Genomic DNA, 23692 nt, shown 5'->3' with positions numbered 1-23692 from the left:
GGGGGTCTCACCATGTTGTCCAGGCTGCCCTTGAACTCCTGGGCCCAAGTGATCCTCCCTCACCAGCCTCCCGAGTAACTGGGCTGCGGGCACCTGCTCCCACACTTGGCTATAAAACTTTCATCATGTGCCCCTTTTCTTCCCCATAGTACTGGGGATGGAACCCAGGGACACTCAATCACAGAGTTACATCCCCCTCTCTTTTTATTTTTTATTTTGAGACAGAGTCTCACTAATTTTCTGAGGCTGGTCTTGAACTTGCAATCCTCCTGCCTCAGCCTCTCGGGTTGGTGGGATTACAGGCGTGTGCCACTGTGCCTGGAGTCTTGTCTCTTCTTACACTGTCCTCGGTGGTGGCTCCTGGACAAATCTTCAATCTTAAAAGTTGTTAAAAAATAAGGGCCCATTTCCTCATGGGGCGGGGTGGGGGCTGTGTGAATGGAGGAACCTGAGGTTTGGAGTCTTATTTAGACCCCAGTGATATTTGCAGCGGGAGTGACCCCTCTGGGCTCTATTAACAGGCAGAGGGGTCCTGTTCGCTTCATCTTTGCTCTTGGGTCTCAGCTGCTGGCTGAACTTATTTCCCGTCGTTGGGCCATTTGGTTTAACTGGAACACGTGGAGGAGGGAAATGAGGTTTTAAGGTACTTCAAGTCCGGCCTTCCTAGAACCTTACTGACACGCTCACTGACCTCAGTGCCCCCCTTGCAGTGACATCCACCCTCTGAGCCCCCCAGTAGGGGCTGCCGCAGTCTGAGGAGTGGGCCTTGAAGGCAGGAGAGAGCAGCTTTCCTTCTCTTTCTTTCACCGCCCTCCTTCGTCTTCCTCCCTCTGACCCCTTCTCTGGCTCTTCCTCCATTTTTCAGACACACAATTATGCCATCAGGTCCGCCCATTGCAAGTGTGCAGTTCAATGAGCTTGAGCAAATTTTTCCAGTTGTGTAAACATCACCACAAACCAGCCTTGGGACATCTTTATCACCCCAAAGTCCTGGCCATCGCCTCCGCTGTCAACCCCTTTTCCTTTCCCAGTTACCAGAGCCCCGCAGAGCTGTTCTCTCTCTAGTTCCGCCTTTTCTAGAAATGGCATATGAATGGAATCACCGGCAGCGCGGTCTCTTGTGCCGTTTCTTTCACTTAGCATAACATATTTGCACGTATTGTCGTTTCCTCCATTTTTGTTGTTTTTTTGAACTATGTTTCTCTCTCTTGGACACGCGCACACACACACACACGTGCACACACACGCACACACGCACACACACTTTCCTCACTGATCCCCTCTTAGTCTTTGTGCTCCTAGATGCAATTAGGAGGGAAGAATGGAGTCCACACGCCCAGCAGGTTCCCAGGGCGTGCTAGTCTGCCCCAGCCCAAGGAGTCCAGGGAGGTGTCAACCCCCGTGGTGGCGGCCAGCAAGCAGAAGTGGAAGTGAGGTGGGCTGTGAGCTGTGCTTCCCTCTCCCTCTCCTTCTCCCTAGAGAACCTCAGTCTCTATCCATGGAGGAAAGTAAGCATCAGACCTGACAGGAGAATAAAGTCAGTTTACTGAAGGCACCGCTCCATCCCAGTCGGGGTGGAGTGAGGCCGGACAGGCGCCCGCGGCAGTGGGATCCCAGTCCGCTGGGCCTGCCAGGGCCCTTGGGTCCCCTTGGGCTTCTGAGCTGAGGGGCAGGAGCAGGACAGCCTGCCAGGGGCTCAGCGGCCCCAGGCTGCCTGACCTGTGCTCTCTGGGACGGGGCTGGTTCCTGTTGCTGCCCGGGACGTTCAAGCCAGACCCCAAAGAGAGAGTGGCACAAGATACAAATGGTAACTTGGAACACATTGGTTTCAGTTTCACTGAGGAGGAGGAGGAAGGGAGGTGTGTGGGGACATCAGAGGGGCTGTTGAGTGGAGAGGTCTCTGCTGAGCTCCACGGCCAGCTTCCTTGCTAGATGACCCGGCTTGGATAAACGCTTTCATTTCCATCTCCCAACTCAGAATCTAGAAAACAAGAAGATCTCTCAGGCCACAGGGCTGCCCTTCTGTCTTCCACCCTGGCCCAGTGACCCGGCACATGGCTACTGTGCCTGGAACAGTGTGGGGAACAGACATCTGCAGTCTGGGGCTGGGGAATCCCCAGACTGACCTATAGGGCTTCCAGCTGGACCAAGGGCAAGCTGGACTCTAAGTCACTCAGTGAATCCATCTTAGTCATCTCCACACCCCCAACTGCCTGTACGCTAACTTCGGCAGTCCCAAAAGGGGGAGGAGACTTTGCCTCCTCTCAGAATAATGTGCCCTCATTAATCTCTACTGCCTGACAGTGGAGGTGACAGGGAAGTGGAGAGATTGAGTTGGGCTTCTAAGATGTCTTTCAGGGTCAATGTCGAGGCAGGACACATGACAGGAGAGTGGAGGGCAAAGAGGCATTGGGGTGGCAATGGGGTCCCAGTGGAGCAGGAAGGGTGGAGGGCCCTCCTTATTCTGGGGGGAAATCTTGTTCTCGGTGTATTTCTTTTCGCCTTGAAAAGCACTGACTATTTAGAAAGGTTTCTGACTGTTAAAGATTGGAAGGGAGTTGGGGACAGTGACATCCCCCATCTTACCAGGACCTCTCAGTGCTACGTTTCACCTAGAGGAAGCTCCACAGGTACCCAGGCCCTTGCCCATCCTGTGATTTTTTGGGGGAGAGCAAGAAGAAGGTGCTCTGGCCCAGTCTTTGGCCTGAGAGCCCTTACGCCTGCCTCAGTTCCTGTCCTCACCTGTCTGGACATCGGCAGGTGGCACTGTTTCCTGCCAGGGCCTTGGTCTTGGCTATGGTAACAATCATCTGTGCCAGCTGGAAAGTGTTGTTGGGGGATGGGTCACAGTTGGCACGCATATCCAGGGACTCAGGAAAGGGCGCCCAGTGGGCACTACAGAGCCATAAGGCAGCTGGCACTTGTGCCACCTGGTGTGCCCTGATATTTTGCCTTTTCCCTCCCTGTTTACCTGAACTGAGCTGGGGTGGCAGGTCACAGCTGCGACTCAGCGCTGGCGGCACATATAAACAAAGTGCTGCCGACCAGGTGAGTCATGCCAGTTTTGGGGGGTGGGGCAGGAAAAAAGTGTGGCCCAGAAGGAGGCTGGAGGCCTCTGGCTCTGTCTCAGGCTGTCTTGGCTCTTGTCTTGATAATGGCTCTGGCGTGAAGCCAGGCAAGGGCAGCGACTGGCCAGCACGCCAAGGTCCCTCTGTGCAGGGCTCTCTTGTGCCTGCGCTGTGCCCACCAGGGTCCGGAGACTGTGCAGGACCGGGGCAGGTGGAGAGGACCCGGGGAGAGCTCTCCAGGGGAGAACGGGCTGCACCCCCATCGGGGCGGGGGGCGGGGGGGTGGACCCTAGAGCTGCTCCTCGTTCACGCGGAAGGATGGCAAGAGTTGTGGACGGTCGGTGGGGCCATCAGCCAGGAGCAACAGGGAGGGAGAGGGGTGCCCTCATCCACCGCCTTTCGTGAAGCGCCTACCAAGGATGCGCTTCTGCCCTGCGCTGAGGCCGTCCGGAGCCCGGGTAGCGGGGCGCAGCCTGGGGGCTCGGCAGGTTGCGCGGCCCGCGCGGGGCACTAGGGGGCGCCCCTGCCCAGCCGAACCCGCCCGGGCGCGCCCCGCGCCGCAGGTTCCGCGAGGGGAAGAGCCGCGGGCGCCTCCGGGGCGGGGCAGGGCAGGGGGCGCAGCTGGGCGCGGCGCCGGGCCTGCGGGTCCCCGGGCCGGGCTGCGCCGGGGCTCGGCTCCCTCTCGCCCAGGCGGAGCGGAGGACCCGCGGGGCGGCCGGGCCGAGGCGCAGAGGCGTTTTCCCGGAGGTGGTGCGTGCGGCGGCGACACAAAGGTCCTCCGAAGACCTCGCCAGGCCACAGGGCCGGGGTCCGCCGCGGTCCCCCGAGCGTCCCCGGGACCCCGCGAGCAGGAGGGGGCTCTGGGCCCCGGGCCGGCTCGCGGGACCCCGCTGTCGCGCCGGGACCCGGGCTCGGTGGGCTCCTTTTGTGAACGGAAGGGGGGCCCCCCCCCCTGGGTCTCTGCAAAGGGTCAGCTCAGCTCCCGGGACTGCGGCCCCGATGGCAAACTGGCTTCTCTCGGGCCCAGCTGGGCCGCACCCTGGGCAGCTGGCCTTCTGGGGTTACCCAAAGCATCCCCATGAGGGCTGCATCAGAGTCACCGGGGCCTGTGTGTGACAGACATTTCAGGGCCCCGCCCGTCGCCGGAGGGTTTGGGGGTTCGTTCTTTGGGTAAGTCCCCCGGTGATTCTGATGGCAAAGCCAGCACAGGAGCCACTGTTCTAAACCTTTCTGGGCAGGTAGTTTTATGATTTCACAAAACCTACTGGGATCCAGTTGTCACACCCGCCTCAATTCACTGCAGTGTTTACTCTCCCTGCTGATAGAGAAGTTCTTCCTGAGTCTGACTTTGAGCCCTCTTGCTTTAATTAGGCACATTTTCTCCAATCCAGAATGAAATAAGTAACAGTGAGGAGACTTTTCTGGGACCTGCTTGGAGATCCCTGTCCTGCCTTCTTTGAGGGACTTTTCTCAGACCTGTTTGCTTTGTTGTGAATGCAGTGGACCCACTGGATTGGGCCTAATGGTGAGAGAATCCAATCAAGCCCTTGCTTGTCTTGAATGCAATTTCTTTTGGTAATGGCCAGTCCCTGTTTCAGAGTTTGGGAAGGAAAATCCCAGACAGGATCCTGGCAGACCATTCCCCCCCACCAATCCCAGCTCATCAAGTGCTGGATGCTGGAGAATCCCAGCAAGGGAAAGGAAAGAACCCTTATCTCTTGCCTGCTGATACCCTCTGCCCCTTTGTTGACCCTTCTCCTTGCTTTCAGGATGAATTAAATTCTTATCTGTTCTGCATCCAGCATACTAGGACTAGCCTTCGTTAGCTGCAGGAACTTTCCCAAGCTTTTTGGGGTTATTTTTGCCTCTGGGTGTTGGCCATTACTTCCTTCCATAGGCTTAAGTTCAACACAGTAACAGAAAAGGAATAATTTAGCAAACACCCTCAAAACGGCAGGACTGACCCCCAAACCTACTTTCATTTTCTTCCGGTCTGGGTTGTGGGTAATTTCTTGACAACTAGGAGAAAGAAGACAATGAGAAATGAATTGTTTTTCCAATGCAATTGTGAACAGATGTATAATTCCCTCGTCTCAAGAATGTTCTAGGAATTCCTTATATCACCTTAAAGGGGCAAGGAACGGGCAGAGGTACTGAGGGCAGGGTCCATAGTCAGCCTAGCTAGTCCCAAGGACAGCCGCAGCGATAACCTGAGTCACCTTTGCTGTTTCAAGGCTTCTAAATTTGGCCGTGTGAACAGACTTGCTTCCTTTCAGCAATTGATCTGAATAGCAGAATCCCTTTCTGATGGTCCCAACAGCATCTGCAGGCTGTGGGGGTAAGGCTGTGCTAATTGGCCACTCGCCTCTCCGCTGGCTTTTAAACAATCGGTTGTATTCTCTGCTCACAGGAAGCAGCAAACCCACCAAGGCCCTGGGCCCTCTCTTTGTTCTGACTTTATGGCATTTTATGCTACAATAAGAAACACTGTGTACTCCATGGGAGCCCATTGTGCCAGGCTGCAGGGATGTGGAATCCGCTGCAGAAGGGGCTGTGCTCCTCCCTTGGAAGAAGCGGGGCTTTGTGACAGGCTGGGGGCAAAACAAGGGGTGCGGGACAGTGTTACTGAGCAACTGTGTGGTCAGTGGGGAGTTAGCTCTGGTCCCTGGGCTCTTCCTGTGCCCGGGGAGAGGGGGAGGGGCAGGAGAAGGATGGACTTTCATCCAGGGTAACAGGTCCTGGTTACCTGGTAAACTCTACACCAGGATCCTGCTAACCTCTGCCTCTATCTTCTCCTGGCTGCCGCGGCCAGGTGAAGGTGTCTAGCTAACCAACCCTCGTGCCCGCCAAAAAACTTTATCTTGGTGAGCCGGGAAGTTTTTCTGACTGTGGGCCAAACCTGGGCTCCTCCTGTGTTGGGGAGGTTTGGTCCCTAGAGGTAAGAGTTCTTGGTTTTGTAGACCTCCTATGAATGGGGGGGGGGGCATGAGTGGACCAATGGGATCTGAGAGTTCATTCCAGACCTGGCCGGCCTCCCAGGCACTGTGCTCCCCTCCCCTGCCCCTAGCCTGGCCTTGTCACCATGAACAGAAGACACTAGAATAACCAGATGGAGAAAAGATCCAGGCTAAGAGGAAGCCTGGACTAGCGTCTGTAAGGGAGCAGGCCCTGAACAATGGGAGGCCCCATGTGGGAGTGGAAGGGAAAGAGCTTCACTCAGCTTCACCTCCCTGGCTTGCCTGTGTTCCCATGGACTAAAGGGTAGGCCAGGTGAGGTCAGGGGAGGCTGCTGGGGACCAGATTCCCTGGCAGTGCTCCTACCAGGAGCCTCTGAAGTGAGGAAAAGCCACTGTCCCACTGGGCACATGCGGAGAACAAGGTCAGCGCTCCCTTCAGCCCGCCCCTTTCCCCTCACCCACCCAAGCCCTTCTCCCATGCCCCCATGCTGCCCAGGCGGTCTCTTCCCCCACCATCCTGCCCACCCTCCATGCGGCTCCCACAGCTACCCCAGTCTCCTGGCCTGTCAATCCCAGGCTGGGTGCTGTTCAGTGGCCCCCAGAGCCAGAGCCCAGCTCTTCCTGACAGCTCCCTGCCCACGCCTCGGGCCACTTGCTGCCAGCCTGGTCACACCACTCCTGGATTTTTCTTTGCCTTTGGGTTTTCCCTGGCAGGGAGTACCCTGCCTGGCCCCATCCGTTGTCCATCTGCCATGCGCTCAAGAATTTGGTGTAAACATTGATAATGGAAGCAGCATCGCCATTAGGCTGGCGAAGGGTATGACCTGAGGGGTTAAGAGTGAGGCCTCCCAAACACTGGCTGGGGTCCCTGCAGAGCCGGGCTGGGGAACCTGTCTCGGAGAAAAGGCGAAAGGAGGGGGCGAGGGTGAGAGTCCTTCTTCTCATCTGACTCTGCTCTGCACCGAGTTCCTCCTCCAGCTCAGTCTGCTGTCAAGACACAGGCACAGTCTGAGGTCCTCTTGGCGAAGTGTGCTTCTCCTTTTAGACTCTGAGCACCTGACAGGCAAGGAGGGTCTTATTCCTCTCTGTACCCTCAGCATCTCATTTAGAGCTAGGCACATGGTAAGTATGCAGAATTAATGAACATACCTTGATTTTAGAGTGTTCCTTGACCTAGAGTTCTGTTCTGTCTAGGAATGTGTATTATCCCTTTCTCTAAAGTATAACTCCAGCCTCGTGTCCTGGAAGAAGTAGGTTCTGATTCATTGTGCATTAAAGTTATTGAGTGCTGGGCGCAGTGGTGCACATCTGTAATTCCAGTGGCTCAGGAGGCTGAGGCAGGAGGATCACGAGTTCAAAGCCAGCCTCAGCAACTTAGCGAGGCACTAAGCAACTTAGCAGGACCCTGTCTCTAAATAAAATATTTAAAAAGGGCTTCTGGGGATGTAGCTCAGTGGCTGAGCACCCCTGGGTTCAATCCCTGGTGCCAAAAAAAAAAAAAAAAAAAGTTTCTGAGCACCTACTATGTACCAGGCATTTTCTAAGCACTGGAGAGCCGTGGGATACAGAAGACATAGGATTCTGTGCCCGAGTGGCCTGTGACACCCCCAGCTTCCTTCTTCAGCACATTCATAATTCCCCAGTGTTCCTGGAATCCATAGTGTCAGGGACATGGTCAGCGGTCAACTGTGACATAGCCCGTACCCAGCAGGAGTAGAAGTCCCAGCTTTGTCTCCACATAGCTCACAACCTCACTGAGGATAGAGACGGTTAGCAGAATTGTTTGAAGCCCAGGAAGCCCCAGCCAGGGGGGATGCTGTGTTGTCGACTTCACAGCCTCTGGGAATTCACTGGGCCCCTGGTTCTCTTGCTCAGTTGCTCCTTTTCAGTTATTTTCTGGCTTTATAAACATGAGTCTTGTCTCCCAACTTGGTCATTAACTCCTCAAAGAAAGGGACATTGTGGCGTCATGGCTGTTAGCCACGTTCCCTGAGTCCATCTTCTCCCCTGTGCAGGGCAGGGCATGTCAGAGTGGGGAGAGAGAGATCACCAACATTCACACCCTCCTCACTGGGTCTCTTAATGAGATACAGCCAAGAAGGCCGACGTGAACGATTTTCTGGTTCTGGCAGGTAAAAGAACAGGCAGGAGGGTTTCTCTCCCAACTTAGTACCTCTCTTTTGCTAAATGTTACCCTTGGAATCTGAGTATCTTCTGTAGGAAAATACCAAGACAAAAACTGATAAGAGTGTGAATGTGACAAAAGCCATTGGTTTCTTGCTCTCTCGTGGCTGCCTCTTCGCTGGTGGTTTGTACCAGTTGCTTGATGGCTGAAGTGGGACCTATCTCAGGGTTTCTCAGATTAAACATGAGCTGGTGGTGAGAGCCGAGTGCGGCCTGGTTCTTTCTGCATCTTTCCACCTGGGTTCCCAACTTGCTCCTGGTGTAACAAACGCCATCTTCAGAATGGTTTTACTGGAAGTTTCCTTAGCACCAATGCTCTCTGGCCTTGGTGTTCATCTGTCGGGTTGTACTATTTGTCTTTGCGTGTTTGCTTTGCAGTCAGTGGCTGATGTCCATCACCTTAGCTCACTGATATGGGGGCCATCCATGACCTACATCAACCCTGAAGCCTCGACGCTCAGCGTGCAATAAAAAGTTCATTAAAAAGACGTGAAATCATGAAAATGAGGTTATGGAAATGTTAACAAAGGATCATTTCCTGCTTCCTGTACTTTCCTTTTCTAAAAAAATGTATTTCTCTGAGGAATTTACGTCACCATTAAAACCATGGAAGAGTTAAGGAAGGACAGGCCTGGGTCAAAAAGAGGGTAAGATTCCTGAGGAGATACACTGGCAGAGATCCAGCCTGTTTTCTCAATTGACAGCCCAGTGTCTGAAGTAGGAAGGAATCTAGAATTCGAATGACGAGTGGTTTGAATCTGGTATTTTTAATAGGGGTGGCTCCAAACAGATCACAGCAGCCCACACCTGTGCCACGTAAGCCACACCAGAGTCACGGGGCTTGGATCTCTAGGCATGAGTGGTGTGGCAGATGCCTCCTGTCCACTTGAGGAGGGAAGAGGAGGAGGAGGAGAGAAGGAGAAAAGAAGAAAAAAGAAAGTAAGGAGGAAGAGAGGCACACAGGATGGATGGCAGGTCACTAAACTGCCTCGTGGCGCCATCTGTGGCTCGTCCACTGCCACTGCGGCTCACGGTCTTATGACCTTCTGACATGAGCAGAGGTCAGGATCTGAACTTCAAGGGGTGTCCTGGGAATTCAAGACACTAAGAGCACAGCGGCCCCTGGCGTGACCTTAAGGAAAGGACGGTGCCCTGTCCGGGCTCCTGCCTGGACTGGCCACAGCAAGCCGTTTGATGAAGAGGGAAGGCTCGTGGGGCTCAAGGTGCTGACTTGACAGTGACCAGGTGTCCCAGAACACTTCAGAGGTCAGCCCATGGTCGACCTTGCTAAGGCCAAGCCCCTGTTAGTGGAGTGGGCCTCTTCCTCCACATCACCTGGTTTCCTAGGGGACCCTGGGCTTCTTGTTAAAGGGCGGCCATGGATGACCACGGCCGGTCAGTATGTGGCCACGCTTCTTACAGGCTCACGGCAGCATCTTTATTTCTTGGCATCCTTTCTTCTTCAGCAGGTATGTGTGCACACACACACGCACGCCCATGTGCCCTGGTATGATGTAACCAGGGACCCAAAGCAAATCAGGGAGAGGGGTCCTCTTGCAGTCTGAGAGCTAACCAGACCTCCTGTGAGGAAGGTCCCACTATTTCTCAAATCCTCCGTGCTCGGGCAGAGGGCACACTCACACAGTGCACACGCCACCCCAGCATCCCTGCTGGCCTCTATTTTGGGGGGACGCTCGCTTAGGTGATCACTGATGACCACTTAGTCACTATGCTTTAATACTAAGCAGCTATGCGATTATCACTTTTCAGCCAGAGGGTCATGGTAGATACACGTAGCAGCTGCTGAATCTCAGTCCTGATGAGAGTCCCTTATCTTACCAAGCGACCATGAGGACCTCAACGGGGCCACATCTCGGGAACATACCCCAGGGTTTTTCAGGCTACAGGAGACAGTGCGGGGTCGGGACCAGACTTACCCTCTCCCTTGAGACCCGGCTGTAGTTCAGTCTCATGAGTTCTGCAAACCGCTGCTCATACAGGTGAAGCAGCAGCACCAGGTACAAGCCTGAGTTCATCAGCTCATTTTGTGCCTAAATATGGAAAAGGAAGCTCGTCAGGTAGGTCTACAAGATATTCCTGATCTCAATCAGATGGAGGCGAACAAGACTGAGAGCTGATGAGAAGTGTGACCAGAGCCCAACTCCAAAGCAAGGCCCACCCTTGGGGAGCAGGGACAGAGCTGGAGGCAGCCCAGGGTGGAGTTCTCTACTACCCCATGAACGAAGCGCTGAGAAATTTCCATTTGTCAGGCTCCACCTTGCCCCATGCGCATGAGCCAAGCAGTCATGAGTGCAAAGCTTTGGGTCTGGGGTTGGGGTGGGCAGAGGGCAGAGTCTCACAGCTCCCTGCTGGGACCCGGTCACCTGATGAGGGGGAGTCGGTCTCACTCACAAACAGCTCTGATAAGAGCCAAGTGCCCAGTGTCACGTTAGAGATGAGAAGGGGAAGAGAGGGTGGCCAACTGTGAGCCGAGGGAGGGCTTCTTGGAGGAGGTGACCTTTGATGGTCCTTAAAGGATGGTAGGTGCTTTGGCAGGTGGTGAGGAGGGCCATTAGGCCTGGTGGACAGGGACACTGGAGGCCAGCAGAGACCATGAAGAGAGCAGAGAATGTGATGGGCAAGATTCCCTCCCCTTTGGTGTGGCTGGAGCACACAGGGTGAGTGTTTGCTTTGAAATTTAAGAAATAAAAATGTTTTGGCACAGGCCAGGGAGATGGTGAGGTGGGGACCACCCGGGGCAGACCTGAGTCATGTGGACATCATGCTGCGTGTGCGGGCCCTGCGGGTGTCTTTGAGCACAGGAGTAAACAGGACAAGATGTGTCTTAGAAGTGCCAACTTCACTGTGCACAACCTGGGGCACTGATCCCTCTGGGGAGCTTGATTTTCCTAGATCCTCTTTTGCCCAGAGAAAGGGCTCCACGCCTCAGTTCTGCACATCACTGCCTGACAATGGGCTTGTTTTTATTTTTTGCAGTGCTGACTCAGGTCCTTGCACATGCCACTGAGCTGCATCCCCAGCCCTACAGCTGGGCATATTGATGGTCTCACCCAAGGCCTCCTTCCGCCTACTGGTCTATTATCACTTAATCCCCAGATGTGTCTCAGGTGGCACTGGGAAGCTCAGGGCCTTTGCTCGAGCTTTCTTTGGTCAGTCACTTCCATGCGTCTGTTTTGAGTGCTGTTCTCCTGCCCTTCTACCTGGCCATATCCAGAACTTCCCTACACAGATGTTACAAATGTCGCCCCTGTGCAATGAACCTCACTTGTCCCAGCTGTTCCTTTACTCCCTGACTCCTAAGCATTTGTCTTTATTTTGTATACCACAAGTTGCACTTGTTAAATTTTTTTTTTCTCAGTCTTGGGGATGGAACCCAAGGTCCTGTGCCTGTTTCGTGAGTGCTCTACCACCGAGCCACACCCTTAGCCCACTTCTGCTTTTCTGTGATAGCTAGGCTGCATTTTATACTTTCCTCCCTGGTGCTTGAAGCAGGTGCTGCCTCGCAAGGGTTGAGCGGAGGGGTCAGGCTGTGTTCAGGAAGCTGCCCAGTCCTGGGGTCTCAAGAGCCCCACAGGGAGCACAGCCCTTTACATGGCCCTTGCAGAAGGTCAGAACTGTGAGCGGGTGCTCAGGGTAACACGGTGTGGACTTGACACACGACCCTTCAGTGTATCTTCTTTCTGTTGCAGCTGGGGTACTTCACCCGCCCATCTTCCTGTTCCTGTGAGATCAAGGGCAGCTCAGGAAGTTGGTGCAGAACACACCTCTTCCAGGACCAAAGAGCGGCCAGGAAAGGTGCAGAAGTTGACCAAGGGTCAGCGTGCTCTTCCTTCTGAATCAGGCCACTCCAGATCTTGGCGACGGCTGCCCTCAAGGTCACTGTCCAAGGCTTCTCCAGCATCCTATGGGCCCATCTTAAAAGACAAGCCAGCCTGTCCTTAGCAGTGAGCCTCCTATTTTTAGCCCTGGTTGTTTTCTGTGCTCTGTTGACCTTGGCCTTGAGTAGGCAGACAGCAAACTGCTTGTTTTCACTTTTCTGTTTCACATGCCTCCTCCCACCTTCCCTGAGAACAGGTGCCTGCTGCTTCCTTTCAGGACTGTCTCCAAAGCCACCTCCTCTGGGAAGCCTTCCTGCCAGGCCTTTCAGCTGCTCCACCTTGACTGAGCCTCTCCCCTGCTGGCTCTCCTGGCCCTGGCCTCCTGCGAGGGAATGAGGGTTTTCTCTCCAGCCCTCTCTTTGCCAGGGAGCCCTCTGCGTAGAGACTCGCTGATGCATAATGGCAAATCAATCAGCTAGAAAATGGCTTGGAACTATCAGGTTTGTCAAAGCATTCAGGGAAATCATTTACTTTTTATGACTCAATAAGGCCTGGAGGCATGCAGATGGGAAAATATCCACTAATGTTTTCTGCAGATAATTTGAAAAGTCACTCCTAGCAGATTGTGTCTCTTCTCCGTTCCGTGGGAGGGAACCTGTCACGTGGTGCCATAAATCTCGCGAGTCTTCTTGACGCGAGCCCTTTGCAGAGCTTGCCATGCTGACTCGGCTCGGCCAGCCAATCAGAGCTGGCTTGGTAGGCAACCCAGAGTCATCCCTTCCACTCCCGAGCCACAAGTGGGAGGGACCTGTGAACTCAGAGCTCCATGGCATTTGATCAGCAAATGAAATAGATTTTGGAGCGTTATTTATTGGAACTACTCCGGATCCGCTCCCCACTTGACCCAATCACAGCACACTCTGGTTCCCACGTGGCCTTCCCTTTGTCACCAGCCTGAAGGGACTGGGAGTGGCAGGAGGGGGTGGGGACATGGGGAAAGGAGAAGGCAATTGAATGGGTGGATGAGAGCCCTGGACAGCAAGGCCCACCTGCCGGCTGTTTTCTTTCTTTTCTGCGGCCCCCACCCTCCATTTTCTTTATGATCATTTTGGCCAACAGGCTTGCTGCCCAAGGGAACTTTCAACACCCAGGTAGAGCACTCAGAGAGGCTGACAGGCTGGCTGAACATTCTGTCAAATCTCCAAACACGCTCCAGAGATGCTCCCAGGTCTAAGGGTGATTAGGTGCCTGCATGTGTCCGAGGACATCTGTCTCTGGCTGAGATGGAGCAAGGCCAGGCCTGTGCCTCAAAACAACAGCAGCCGGCAGCCCTTGAGACCTTCCTGTGCCGCAGAGCAAAGGCGGCAGGGGCCATCTTCAGGACACAGCAGGCACGGCCTGGACAGTGCTGCCGGGAAGGTGGGCAGCCTGACGTCACCAAACGCTGTGATTTAGGGCAAAGAGTTTTAACTGTGTGGGGCCAGAGTGACCCCACCTTTAAAGGTAACCTCTGTTTGCCTGTTTCCCCGAGGCATTATGTAAATTGAGCTAACACAGGTGGATGTGGCATTTTCCAAAACAAAAATGTCCTACAGGAGGCAAGAGTTCAACATAGGCTTCCAGGAACACTGTCTGGGATTGAGGGGTGTGAGTAGGGCCTGCGTCTTGTCCTCACCCGCACTCCCAGCGCCTGGTGTGTAGCCTGCGCTCAATCCACACCTAGGCAGACGGAACGATGGGAGCAACACAGAATTCTGCAGGTCCCTTGTTCTGAACCTCCCGACCATGTTTATTGCTCACTATGGCCTTCCTCATTAAGAGGAAGTGACTGGCTGGCCTCGGGCTGCTTGGTATCTCCAACCCTGTGTCTGACATGCAGTAGGTGTTCAATAAATGCTCTCTATTTGTTTACCGTGGTACTGGGGATCGAACCCAGAGGTACTTATTGGTAAAGTCACGCCCCCAGCCTTTTCTATGCCCAGGCTGGCCTCAAACTTGCAAGCCTGTCATGGCCTCCCAAATGTCTGGGGTCACGGTGAGCGCTGTCACGCCTGGCCTCAGTCAGTGCTTCAAAAGTCAGCTAAGGTTTCGTGTTTGTATATTTTGGCAGAGTTAAAAAAATTGATACTTGGCCCCATGCCAGGTCAATTAACCTAGAATCTTGGGGTTGAGCCTGGGCACCAGCATTTTAATAAGGAGGGCAAAAAAGACTTGCTGCTAATGATTAGGAGCTCTTATCTGGGGCGGTAAATTATGCATGATTATTATAATGAAAGCAAAATAAAACAACTGCGTGGGACACTCTGTTCTTTGCATAAGACAAAGAAGTTGGTGGGTTACTTGGTTGAGGTCAGGAGGGAGCCAGGCTGGGCTGAAGACAGTGACCTGTTCTGGTTTTGGTTTTGTGCCTATCTTTGTACATGTCTAGGTGTGGCTTCAGTTACCCCACTGCTCCAAGGAAGTGACCAGCACTGAGGGTGGCCAAGAGGCCTGCAGGAGCCATGGTCGGGGTGGGAGGAGGAGCTCAACCTTCAGAAGCACAGAAACACAGACACAGATGGCTCCCCTGGCAGCCTGGGGGCCGCCATTTCTGAGGCGCGGGCCGAGGCCTGTGACATCCTAGACAGCTCTGTGTTAGCACACGGCTGCTTCGGTGCTGGTCCGAGGGGGGTTTCTGAACGCGCCGGAGTGGCGCTTCCCTTGTCTCGATTTCAGCTCAGGCTGTTCAGACGCTATCAATGACGACACCGCTGAATTCACAGCAGCCCGGGAACCGCCAGCCCTGCTGTGCAGGTGCGCGTCCTCTGGCCAGGGTGGGTCTGCCATCGCCTCCGCACCTGGATCATCATGCGGGCCCTTTCTAACGGCTTTGATGGCCTGTCCAGTTCTCACCGAAACTCATTTAGAAAGCTTTTCTGCTTCCACGTGGAGTAATTACTGTGCTGGACGTTTTCCATGTTCCCCTCCGGGGCCGCTTTCCAGCCTGCGCTGTGGCCGGGAGGCTGACCCCGTGGACTGCGCCGCCCGGCTCCCGCGCCCTCTGGTTTCCCGTTGGGTTTGGCCAGTGGGTTTGGCTGGCAGGAGGCCAGAGGGCGGAGGAGCCACGGCCTGGGGAGTGAGTTCCTCCTGCTCCCTCTCTGTGGGCAGTGGTCTGGCCGCCCTGCTTTCCCCTGCTGAGCGGCCATCCTGGTGCTGGTAAGCCCCCTCCTTGCTTCAGGCCTGGTGGCCTCACTGCTGGTCCTCGTCCCCATTGCTTCTTGAGTGGCTCACATTTTTGCCCTTTGTTCGGCTCTCGTCACTCAGCGCCTTTGAGTGTACCATCATCCCCCACATCCCCCCAGACTCCGCTAAGATGGTTACTTTCGGTTCTTTCTAGAATGTGCTTGTAGCTAGTTACCTCCCCTGGGAGGATGCAGTGAGTCGGAGGGTCTGGCCATGACCCCTCTGTGGGCCAGTTGGCTTGGATTGTTTGGTGGTGGATTCTAGTCTGGTCCCTTGTGCCGAAGAAGTTGGGCATCCCTGTGGCTGTGATGTGGCGGTTCCCATTCCCTTCCAGCCTTCCCGGTGCAGGCACTGTGTTTATTCCACTAGGGGCTCAAGTCTTTTCTTACATCCGTCCCTGCAAGGTGGGAATTCTCTCCCATTCCCCACAGAGGCCCAGGGAATTTACATAACTTCCCCAAGTTCACCTGGCACCTTTGGGGAAGGGAATAGGATTTAAGTTTGGACTTCAGCCAGAGCTGGTGTGCTTTTCAGTGGGACAGGCTTCCTTAGGCTACAGAGGAGTGCAAACATTTTAAGACAACTGGAACATTTTGCTGTTATTGGGTCAATTCTGCAAACATCACTGGTAAGCCAATGTGATACGGTGGCAGCAGTTTGGCAGGAAGAACATGAAATGCTTGGGACCCAAAGAGGTCTTTACGAGGCAAGGCATTCCCAGGCGTCTGTGATGTCTACACAGCATTCTGGTAGCGTTCCGGGGTACCAGCCTCACCTGGGCATGGCCTTCTCCTCAGGAAGTCCGTGGGGCTCGTTTTCTGGAATGATCTACCTTTTGAGAAGAGCCCGTCTTCACTGGCTGGCACTCTGTGTGCCTGGTTCCTTTCAGTGTTTTGACTCTAACATGCTCAGCACTCAAGAATGTGAGTCACTTTGCTTCTCAAGTCAGACCTTAGTGTTTGGGGTTATGACTGGGGGATGGGAGACCTTCAGGCCTCAAAATACTGAACTTATTTTTCAAGAAATTCTTTTTCCTTCCGTCCTGCCCCCTCCCTCTGAGCCTTCTTTCCTCCCCTCCTTTTTCTTGTTGTTCTTCTTTCTTTCTCTAAACTCCTGATGCTCAGTCTTTGCAATGTCGATGTGGTGTAACTCTGTCAAACTTATTAAGAGGTTCCATATCCTTTCTTCTTATCAGAATTGTGTTTCTTTGTCTAGCACCTTAGGGTTTAAAAAAAGAGACTGTGGAATTGCCCAGACTGGTACACATTATTTTGACTCAGCTGTCAAAATGTTTGCAGAAAAAGGTCTGGATACAGGCTAATGATCTGAAAGCTGAAGTGAGTCCCTCTGAAGGGTGACATTTTGGTTGTTGACAACGATTTTGTAGTTTTAAGATCACATGCTTTATAGTCATAATTAATACTTTTTTGGAATCATGTTACAAGGGAGGACAGTTTGAAGTTACAATGATCATGTTGGGCTACATTTATTGGATAAATCCTATTGAGGGTTATTATGTGGAAGGCACCTTCTGGGTCAGAACCATCCAGTACGATACAATGTGAGGCATGAATGCAAAGCATGTAGGTAATTTGAAAAATTATAGTAGCTACATTAAATAAGTAAAAGGAAATCAGTGAAATTAATATTAACAATGTATTTTGTTAACTTAATATATCCAAAAGGTCATTTCGGTGTATAATTGCAGTTGTGCTACGTAATCATGGGGTGCATCCTGAGAAATTTGTTTGTCGGCGATTTCGTTGCCTTGTGACCATCACAGAGCGGGCTTACACAAGCCCAGCTGGTACCGCATGCCCACCCGGGCTCTGTGGTACCCACCGTCACATACACATCCGTCCCTGAAAGGTCATTATGAAGCACACGACTCTGATCTACAATTATCTATGTGATATTTTACATCCTTTTTGGGTATTAAGTCTTTGAAAAAGCTTTTATTTCTATTTCAATTTTGAAGGATAATTATGAAGGGCACAGAATTCCCACATGTCCAGCAGGTGGACATTAACCCAGGATAAGCAACCTATGAATTCTAGGTTAGTCAACATTTTAAATATTTTGCTCTGCTTACTTTATTTTCTGGGAAGTTGGATGTAATTCTTATCTTTGCTTTATATAAGTGAGGTGTTTTTTCCTCTTATCTTCTTTCAGGATTATTTCTTTATCTTTGATTTTTTTCCATCTTAAATATGATGTCATGGTTTAGGGATTTTTTTTTTTTCAATTATCCTGCTTGATACACTCTGAACCTCTTGGATTTCTGGTTTGATGTTTGACTTTAATGTGGGAGAAATTCTCAGTTACGATTGCTTCAATGATAGATTCTATTCCTTTCTCTTTCTTCTTTTTTGGTATTTCCATCATCCTGATGTTATACCACTGTGGTTGGGAGGTTGATTATTCCCCCAAAATGCATGTGGTCCCCAAGGTGATGCTACTGAGAGGTGGTGGAACCTTTAAGAGGCCTGGTGGGAGGTTCCTAGGTCATTGGGGATCTTCTCTTGAAGGAGACTGTGGGACCCCTTACTCTTTCTCTTTTTGGTTTCTTGACCCTGAGGTGAGCAGTTTACCCTACCTTGTGCTCCTTGACATTACCATCCAACATTCTTACCAGAGGCCCAAAGCAATGGGTCCACCCTGTCTCGGTCTGGAACCTTCAAAACTATGAACCAGAATGTCTTTTTTCTTTATAAGTCAATTGCCTCAGGTGTTTTGTTACAGTGATGGAAAGCTGACTAATACATATAACTTTTGTACAATTTGGCACATATAAACATGGTTACTTCTCCCTGCCACTGCCAGAAGTGTGAAGGGATTTTTCTCTGATATTCACTGTAAGAACCTGATTGAGCTCCTAGAGATAAATCTCACAAGAGTGTGGGGACACCCCTATGACTGGTTTTCCTTGGAGTTTTTGACTCTCAGACTATCCACACTCCATCCAGCAGTTCGCTAATTACAGTTTAGGTTTCCGTGCCCAGTTACGGTTCCCACAGAGGCTTCTGCTTGTGAGCCTCTGTTGGTTAAGTTGCGATTCTCTCCTCCTCTCTGCTCGCCTGTCTCTCTCTCCAACTTTAGGGACAGTGGTTTGTCCTGTGATCTCACTTTTCTTACGTATCTAAGAAGAGTTGCTGATTTTTCAGTTTGTTCAGCTTTTCCTGTTGTTAGGACACAACAGTGACTCCTAAGCTTCTTATACGCTGAACCGGAAAGCACACTAAGCCTTTGCGGTGTGATGTGTACTATGTGTGTTTATATTCTCGGTGTTTCCCCTGAGGATTTCTGTGTTGGAATTTAATACTCATTGCTACGGTCTGGATGTGTTAAAGGCTCGGTTCTCCAGGTGGCCCTTTAGGAGGTGGGGCCTAGTGGGAGCTCCGTGAGTCACTGGGGGCACCGAAGGGGATTGTGGGACACCAGTCTCATCCTCTTTTTCCCTCTGCTTCCTGGCTCATGAGCTGAGCAGTTTGCTTCACCACACGGTCTTTTCATGTTGTGCTGCCCTTGCCAGAGGCTCAAAGCAATGAGCCATGCAATCTGAACTGGAACCTCCAGAACCATGTGCCAAAAGAGACCTTTTCTCTTTATAAGTTAATTGCCTCAGGTGTTTCCTTATAGTGACAGAAAGTTAACTGATACAATGTGAAGGTGGAAATTTGGGATGGGGATATGGCTCAGTGGTTAAGCACCTCTGGGTTCAATCCCTGATTCCAAAAAAAATTAAAAAATAAAAAAAATAAAAAGGTGGAAATTTAATCTAACTATGTGTTTATGGGGCCTTTGGGAGGGGATTAAGGTTAGATAAGGTTGCCAGGATGGAGCCCCCATGATTGAATCCTGGTGGCTTTTATAAGAGTAAGAAAGATCAGAGGACACTCACATTAGTGCTTCCTGTCTCTTGCTACATGATGCAGTGTTCTGCCTCAGGGATCTGCCAGCAAGATCATCACCACATAATGGTGAATAGTGAACTAAATAAACCTCTATTCTTTGTTCCCACATGGAAGAGCCATGGCATGGATGGCCACTGTCCCTGTTGTTTGAAACCTATTTTCTTTATAAAGTTGTCCAGCCTTGGGCATTTTGTTAAAATATTGAAAAATGGACTAATACAGTGTACATTTAATATAAAATTACATGAGATTTTATGTTTTTTGTTACTAAGTAACAAATTTGGTGTGTGTCTAGCATTTATAAGAATATATTGGTCAGAATAACCACTTTATCATTAGCCACATGTGGCTTGTGGCTTCTACATTGGAGAGTGTGGTTCTAAATGCAAGGTCGTTTGCCTGAGAACTGGGTGACTATTTTCTCAGGCATAATTCACCTTCCCACCTGAGGTTAACTTTTTTGAAGTATTCAAAACACAATCCAGATGCCCCAGGAGAGTTTTCTCCACTTTCCCTATTCCCTCCAAAGCACACAGAAAGCATTTACTCCATGCTTCGTAACCTTAGGCAGAGCAGTTTACTTATTGTCCAGAGTTACTTGGTATTTAACTGGGGACTATTTCCTCCGACATCCTGAATTTTTTTCTTTCTCTTGTTGCTGCTAAATTTAAATGACTTCAGCAGATTGGAGCATGGAGCTTGCCCAGATGTTTTGCTCTTCCTGTGTGTCCACTCGGCCACTATAGCTTATAGCTTCCTACCTTTGTCCCTGACAGTAGGCGGACATCAACACAGGATGACCAACTTCCCAACTCTCCAATAGTCAAATCTAGTGACAGACCCTTCTCAAAGAAGGGAGCCAAATGGACATGTCACACTCAGGCCTTCTACATTCCTTAAATCAGGGAAAGCAGGTCTCTTCCCGTCTTGCTCCCCTCTAAACTGCTATGGGGTGGGCGTGTTTCTTACCCTGGATTGCTGGTGCTTCTGGTAAAATTCAGTCAGATTTAAGTCATCCAGGTTGATCAGCAGGCCTTGCTTACACATCTCACAGGTCTTCACAGCACCTAGATCTGCTCCTTGAATCAGATAAAGAATTATATGTAAGAGAGTAGATCTTAAGTGTTCTTCACACGCGCACATGCGTGGATGCACATACATGCACACACGCACGATCAATGATCCATCATCCAACCCTGGGCTGGTTTGTGTTGAAACTTTAGACAGGTGATATTTTGAGTTTGAAGTTCAGCATGTTATGAATTCTGAGCTTTAGTGACCTTCATTTAAAGTCAGTCATCTTCTCTAGAAAATGACCTTGGATCTGAGATCTGAAAAATCCCCTTTGTAATCATTTATTATGCAAGCTTCAGGTAAGTGAAATTCCCATGGCTTTTGAATAACAGATCTTGTTTCTATTTAAATATAAACACAATGACTCCTAAAATTGGGATTGCCACAAGGAAGCTAAGAGTCAGATAAATAAATTAGGGAGGCCCAAAGAGGTGGCAGAAGCTAGTTGATGGCTTAAAAGTCTACCTTTCCTCCCACTCAGGTGACAGTCCCAAATGAGAAAAGCGAGGGAGGGAGCGAGGGGGGCCCGTGTATGGGCATTAGGTAGAAGGAACATCTTGGGTCCATCGCCTCAGCCTGAGCTCGGCCTCATTTGGGAAAAGAAACATGAGAGGCAACTGAATGTCTGTTATAAAAACATGCAATCTAGATCAGCACTATTTTTCCACTTACCCTGTGCCCCATGTGAGAGTAGAATCTATAGAACTGTGGCCGCCATGTCCAGGCAGTAAAAAGAGAAAAACCCCATAAGCTCCCCCCAGCCTAGCCGCTGCAGCAGATGATGATATACTAGTGTTTATTTTATGCATCAGAAAGCAGAGGACTTATTAGTTACCTGCATGTATTTACTAATTAGGGCTTGTACAGGTTTATACCCCAGTTCTATTTCCCCACTGGGGATATAAAGAAATAGTAAATAATGGAGACTTTTAAAGGGCAAGGATGCACAGTAATCCCTTATCTCCATTTTGTTTGCTTGATTTTTCTTTTTTAGCACCATTCAGTGATGCTTTTGGCTAGAGTGCATCCCATGTGTCTTCCAACCTAATCCTGCTGAACATACCCATACTAGCATCGGCATTTACGAGCATTTAAGATCATTTTCATAACACATTTCATGGGTCTTTTTTTTTTCGCTCTCTCTGTGATAGATGTTTTATTGGCTTGAATTTCTGGTAAGATAAAGCATTGTTTGGCAGAGTCATTAGCAATCAAACTCCACTTGTGTTTTGCTCTCTGGACTGAATTCTTTGCTTGCTGCATGGACACGCGTCTAAGCATCTTGGGAGTGGGGAGTGGGCCTGTGCCTCTCGTGCTAGGATGAGAGGCACACATGGAAAAAGAGCTGAGGGTGACCGTCACTACGATGATCCTGCGTGCTCACTCTCTGTGAAATGGCCTGCTGTCCTTGGTGAGGGGCCACGGCCACAGCCGTGGGGCCAGAGCAAAGTTCTAGGTCTCCTGGGTGGCCTGACATAGCAATCAGAACATGGAAGAAGAGAGCAAAGGGATCTGGCTGTGGAGTGAAGTTTTCAGAGGGGTGCGTGTGAAGCAGCATCTGTTTTCTTTTTTTCTTTCTAGATGGACACAATACCTTTATTTTATTTATTTATATGCGGTGCTGAGAATACAACCCAGGGCCTCACACATGTGAGGCAAGCACTCTACCATTGAGCCACAACCCCAGCCCAGAGCATCTCTTTTCTGAGTTGCTTGCACTGATTCATTGATGTGTCCTTTTCTTTCTTTCTTTCTTTTGGTTATTCTTAAAGCCATGTGTTGGGAGTTATGCATAAATGATGGGTTTGTTTGAGCCATTAAGGCAGGGAAGCTGCTTTTTTTGGAACTCCTGGGTGAAATTCCCCAGTTCGAGAAAGCCTGGCAGCCATGTTTAAAGAAACCCATTTTCTGCCAAGAAAAGTAAATCTACCGATAAGGACTGAGGTTCCCACAGGCCTCTCCCCGGGAGCTGAGAGAGGGCTTCATACCTATTTCCAAAGTCAGACTGACAAAGCCAGCACACGGAAATCTCTGTATCTGCTGTGGTTCTAGAAAATCAGATCAGCTCTCTTTCCTTACCCCTACGGCCCACCGGCAGCTTTGCTTGGCATCTTAGGTGATACCCATCCTCCTTCCCCAAATAAAAAGATGTAGACGTGTGTGTGTTTGGGGTCTCTGAAGGGGGACTTTCTGAATTATTTTTGTACAGGGCCCACTGGTGGACCTTATGCTTGCTGAGCTTCAACCACTGACCTGATTCTTCTGTTTCCTTCCCCCTGGGAGGTGATCTTAGCATCTCTGCTCAGGTCTCAAGCAGGAGGAGGATCTGGTAGCAAATGTTTCCAGAATTCTTCCCTCAGACTTAAAAAAAGTTCACTTCCCTTCCATGATTTGCAGGCAGCATTTATGAGCAAGAATCCTTGGCATGGCCATGTTTCCCCAAGAGTGAGCAGGTGACAAGGCTCGAGGCCCACACGACAGGGTCCCAGATTAATTACAAGTCAGGGCCCTTCGCCGCTCTCCCTTCCCCACCTACCTGATGTTATTTTCACTTTCAGCCACTTCTTCAGGCACTCTTGGTGAACAAACCGCAGGCTTCCCACACAGCCGCAGGGCTCCAGGAGGGGGTTGGTGGGGGAACCCCCGGCTATCTGACAGATGCGACACAAGTCTCCCTCCTCCTCTGAGTCCTCCTCCAGGAGACTAAATGGAAAACAAGTGCTCGTGACGTTTACAGTTTCTACAAATACCGGTTCCCAGGGCATTCATGGGAGAAGGAAGAAGGAAGACTCGCCCCTGCCCTGCCTGCCAGGCTCCTGGGGCTCACCCTCTGTGGCCGTTGGGGATTCCTCTAGGTGGGGTTATTGATCATGGATGCACACTTTTCTCTATAGTTATTAAGATGCACACTTTTCTCTATAGTTATTAAGATGTACACTTTTCTCTATAGTTATTAAGATGCACCCTTTTCTCTATAGTTATTAAGATGCACACTTTTCTCTATAGTTATTAAGATGCGCGAGCTGACCAGGACCAGCACTGAGTACAAACCAGGTAGCTGGGGGTGGAACCTGGGGGTGCACTTGCCTAGCCTGCCTGAGGCCCCAGATTCCACCCTGGCACCCCAAACAAAAAACCAAAAACAAAAACAAAGGACAGGCCTCCAGAGGGAAACCTGTCAACCCCAAGCCCCTCCCGCTGCCTCACCACCCGGAGGAGGCAGCCCTCCGAATGCGAGGGCCTGTGGGATTCAAGCTCAGAGCTCCGGCTTGAGGCTGCCTCTGAACCCAGGTAGTCATGTGACCTTGGGACAAGCCCCTTACTCTCCCCAGCACCCCATTTCTGCGTTCCTAAAAGGGGCGAGGGTAGCACTACCGCGGCCGGCTCTGCAGGCCGGGCAGACTGGGGGCGCCGCGATGGCGAACCTGGGGGAC

The 23692-nt window shown here is 51.2% G+C and overlaps 1 protein-coding gene across 1 annotated transcript in view; it reads right to left on the bottom strand.

Annotated features, from left to right (window-relative positions):
• Positions 1 to 1537: 1537 nt before the first annotated feature.
• The window catches only part of Marchf10 (membrane associated ring-CH-type finger 10), an 85440-nt gene continuing 63285 nt past the window's right edge, over positions 1538 to 23692 (bottom strand). Inside the window, 5 exon segments of the mRNA XM_047542763.1 lie at positions 1538 to 1981; positions 5045 to 5087; positions 10147 to 10260; positions 20154 to 20263; positions 22795 to 22961. Coding sequence (XP_047398719.1) covers positions 1929 to 1981; positions 5045 to 5087; positions 10147 to 10260; positions 20154 to 20263; positions 22795 to 22961 — 487 coding nt within the window. The 3' untranslated portion in view covers positions 1538 to 1928.

The sequence above is a fragment of the Sciurus carolinensis genome, chromosome 3, assembly GCF_902686445.1.
Source record: "Sciurus carolinensis chromosome 3, mSciCar1.2, whole genome shotgun sequence".
NCBI lineage: Eukaryota > Metazoa > Chordata > Mammalia > Rodentia > Sciuridae > Sciurus > Sciurus carolinensis.
The sequence above is the reverse complement of the archived record's forward strand: the minus strand, read 5'-3'. Positions and strand labels throughout refer to the sequence as shown.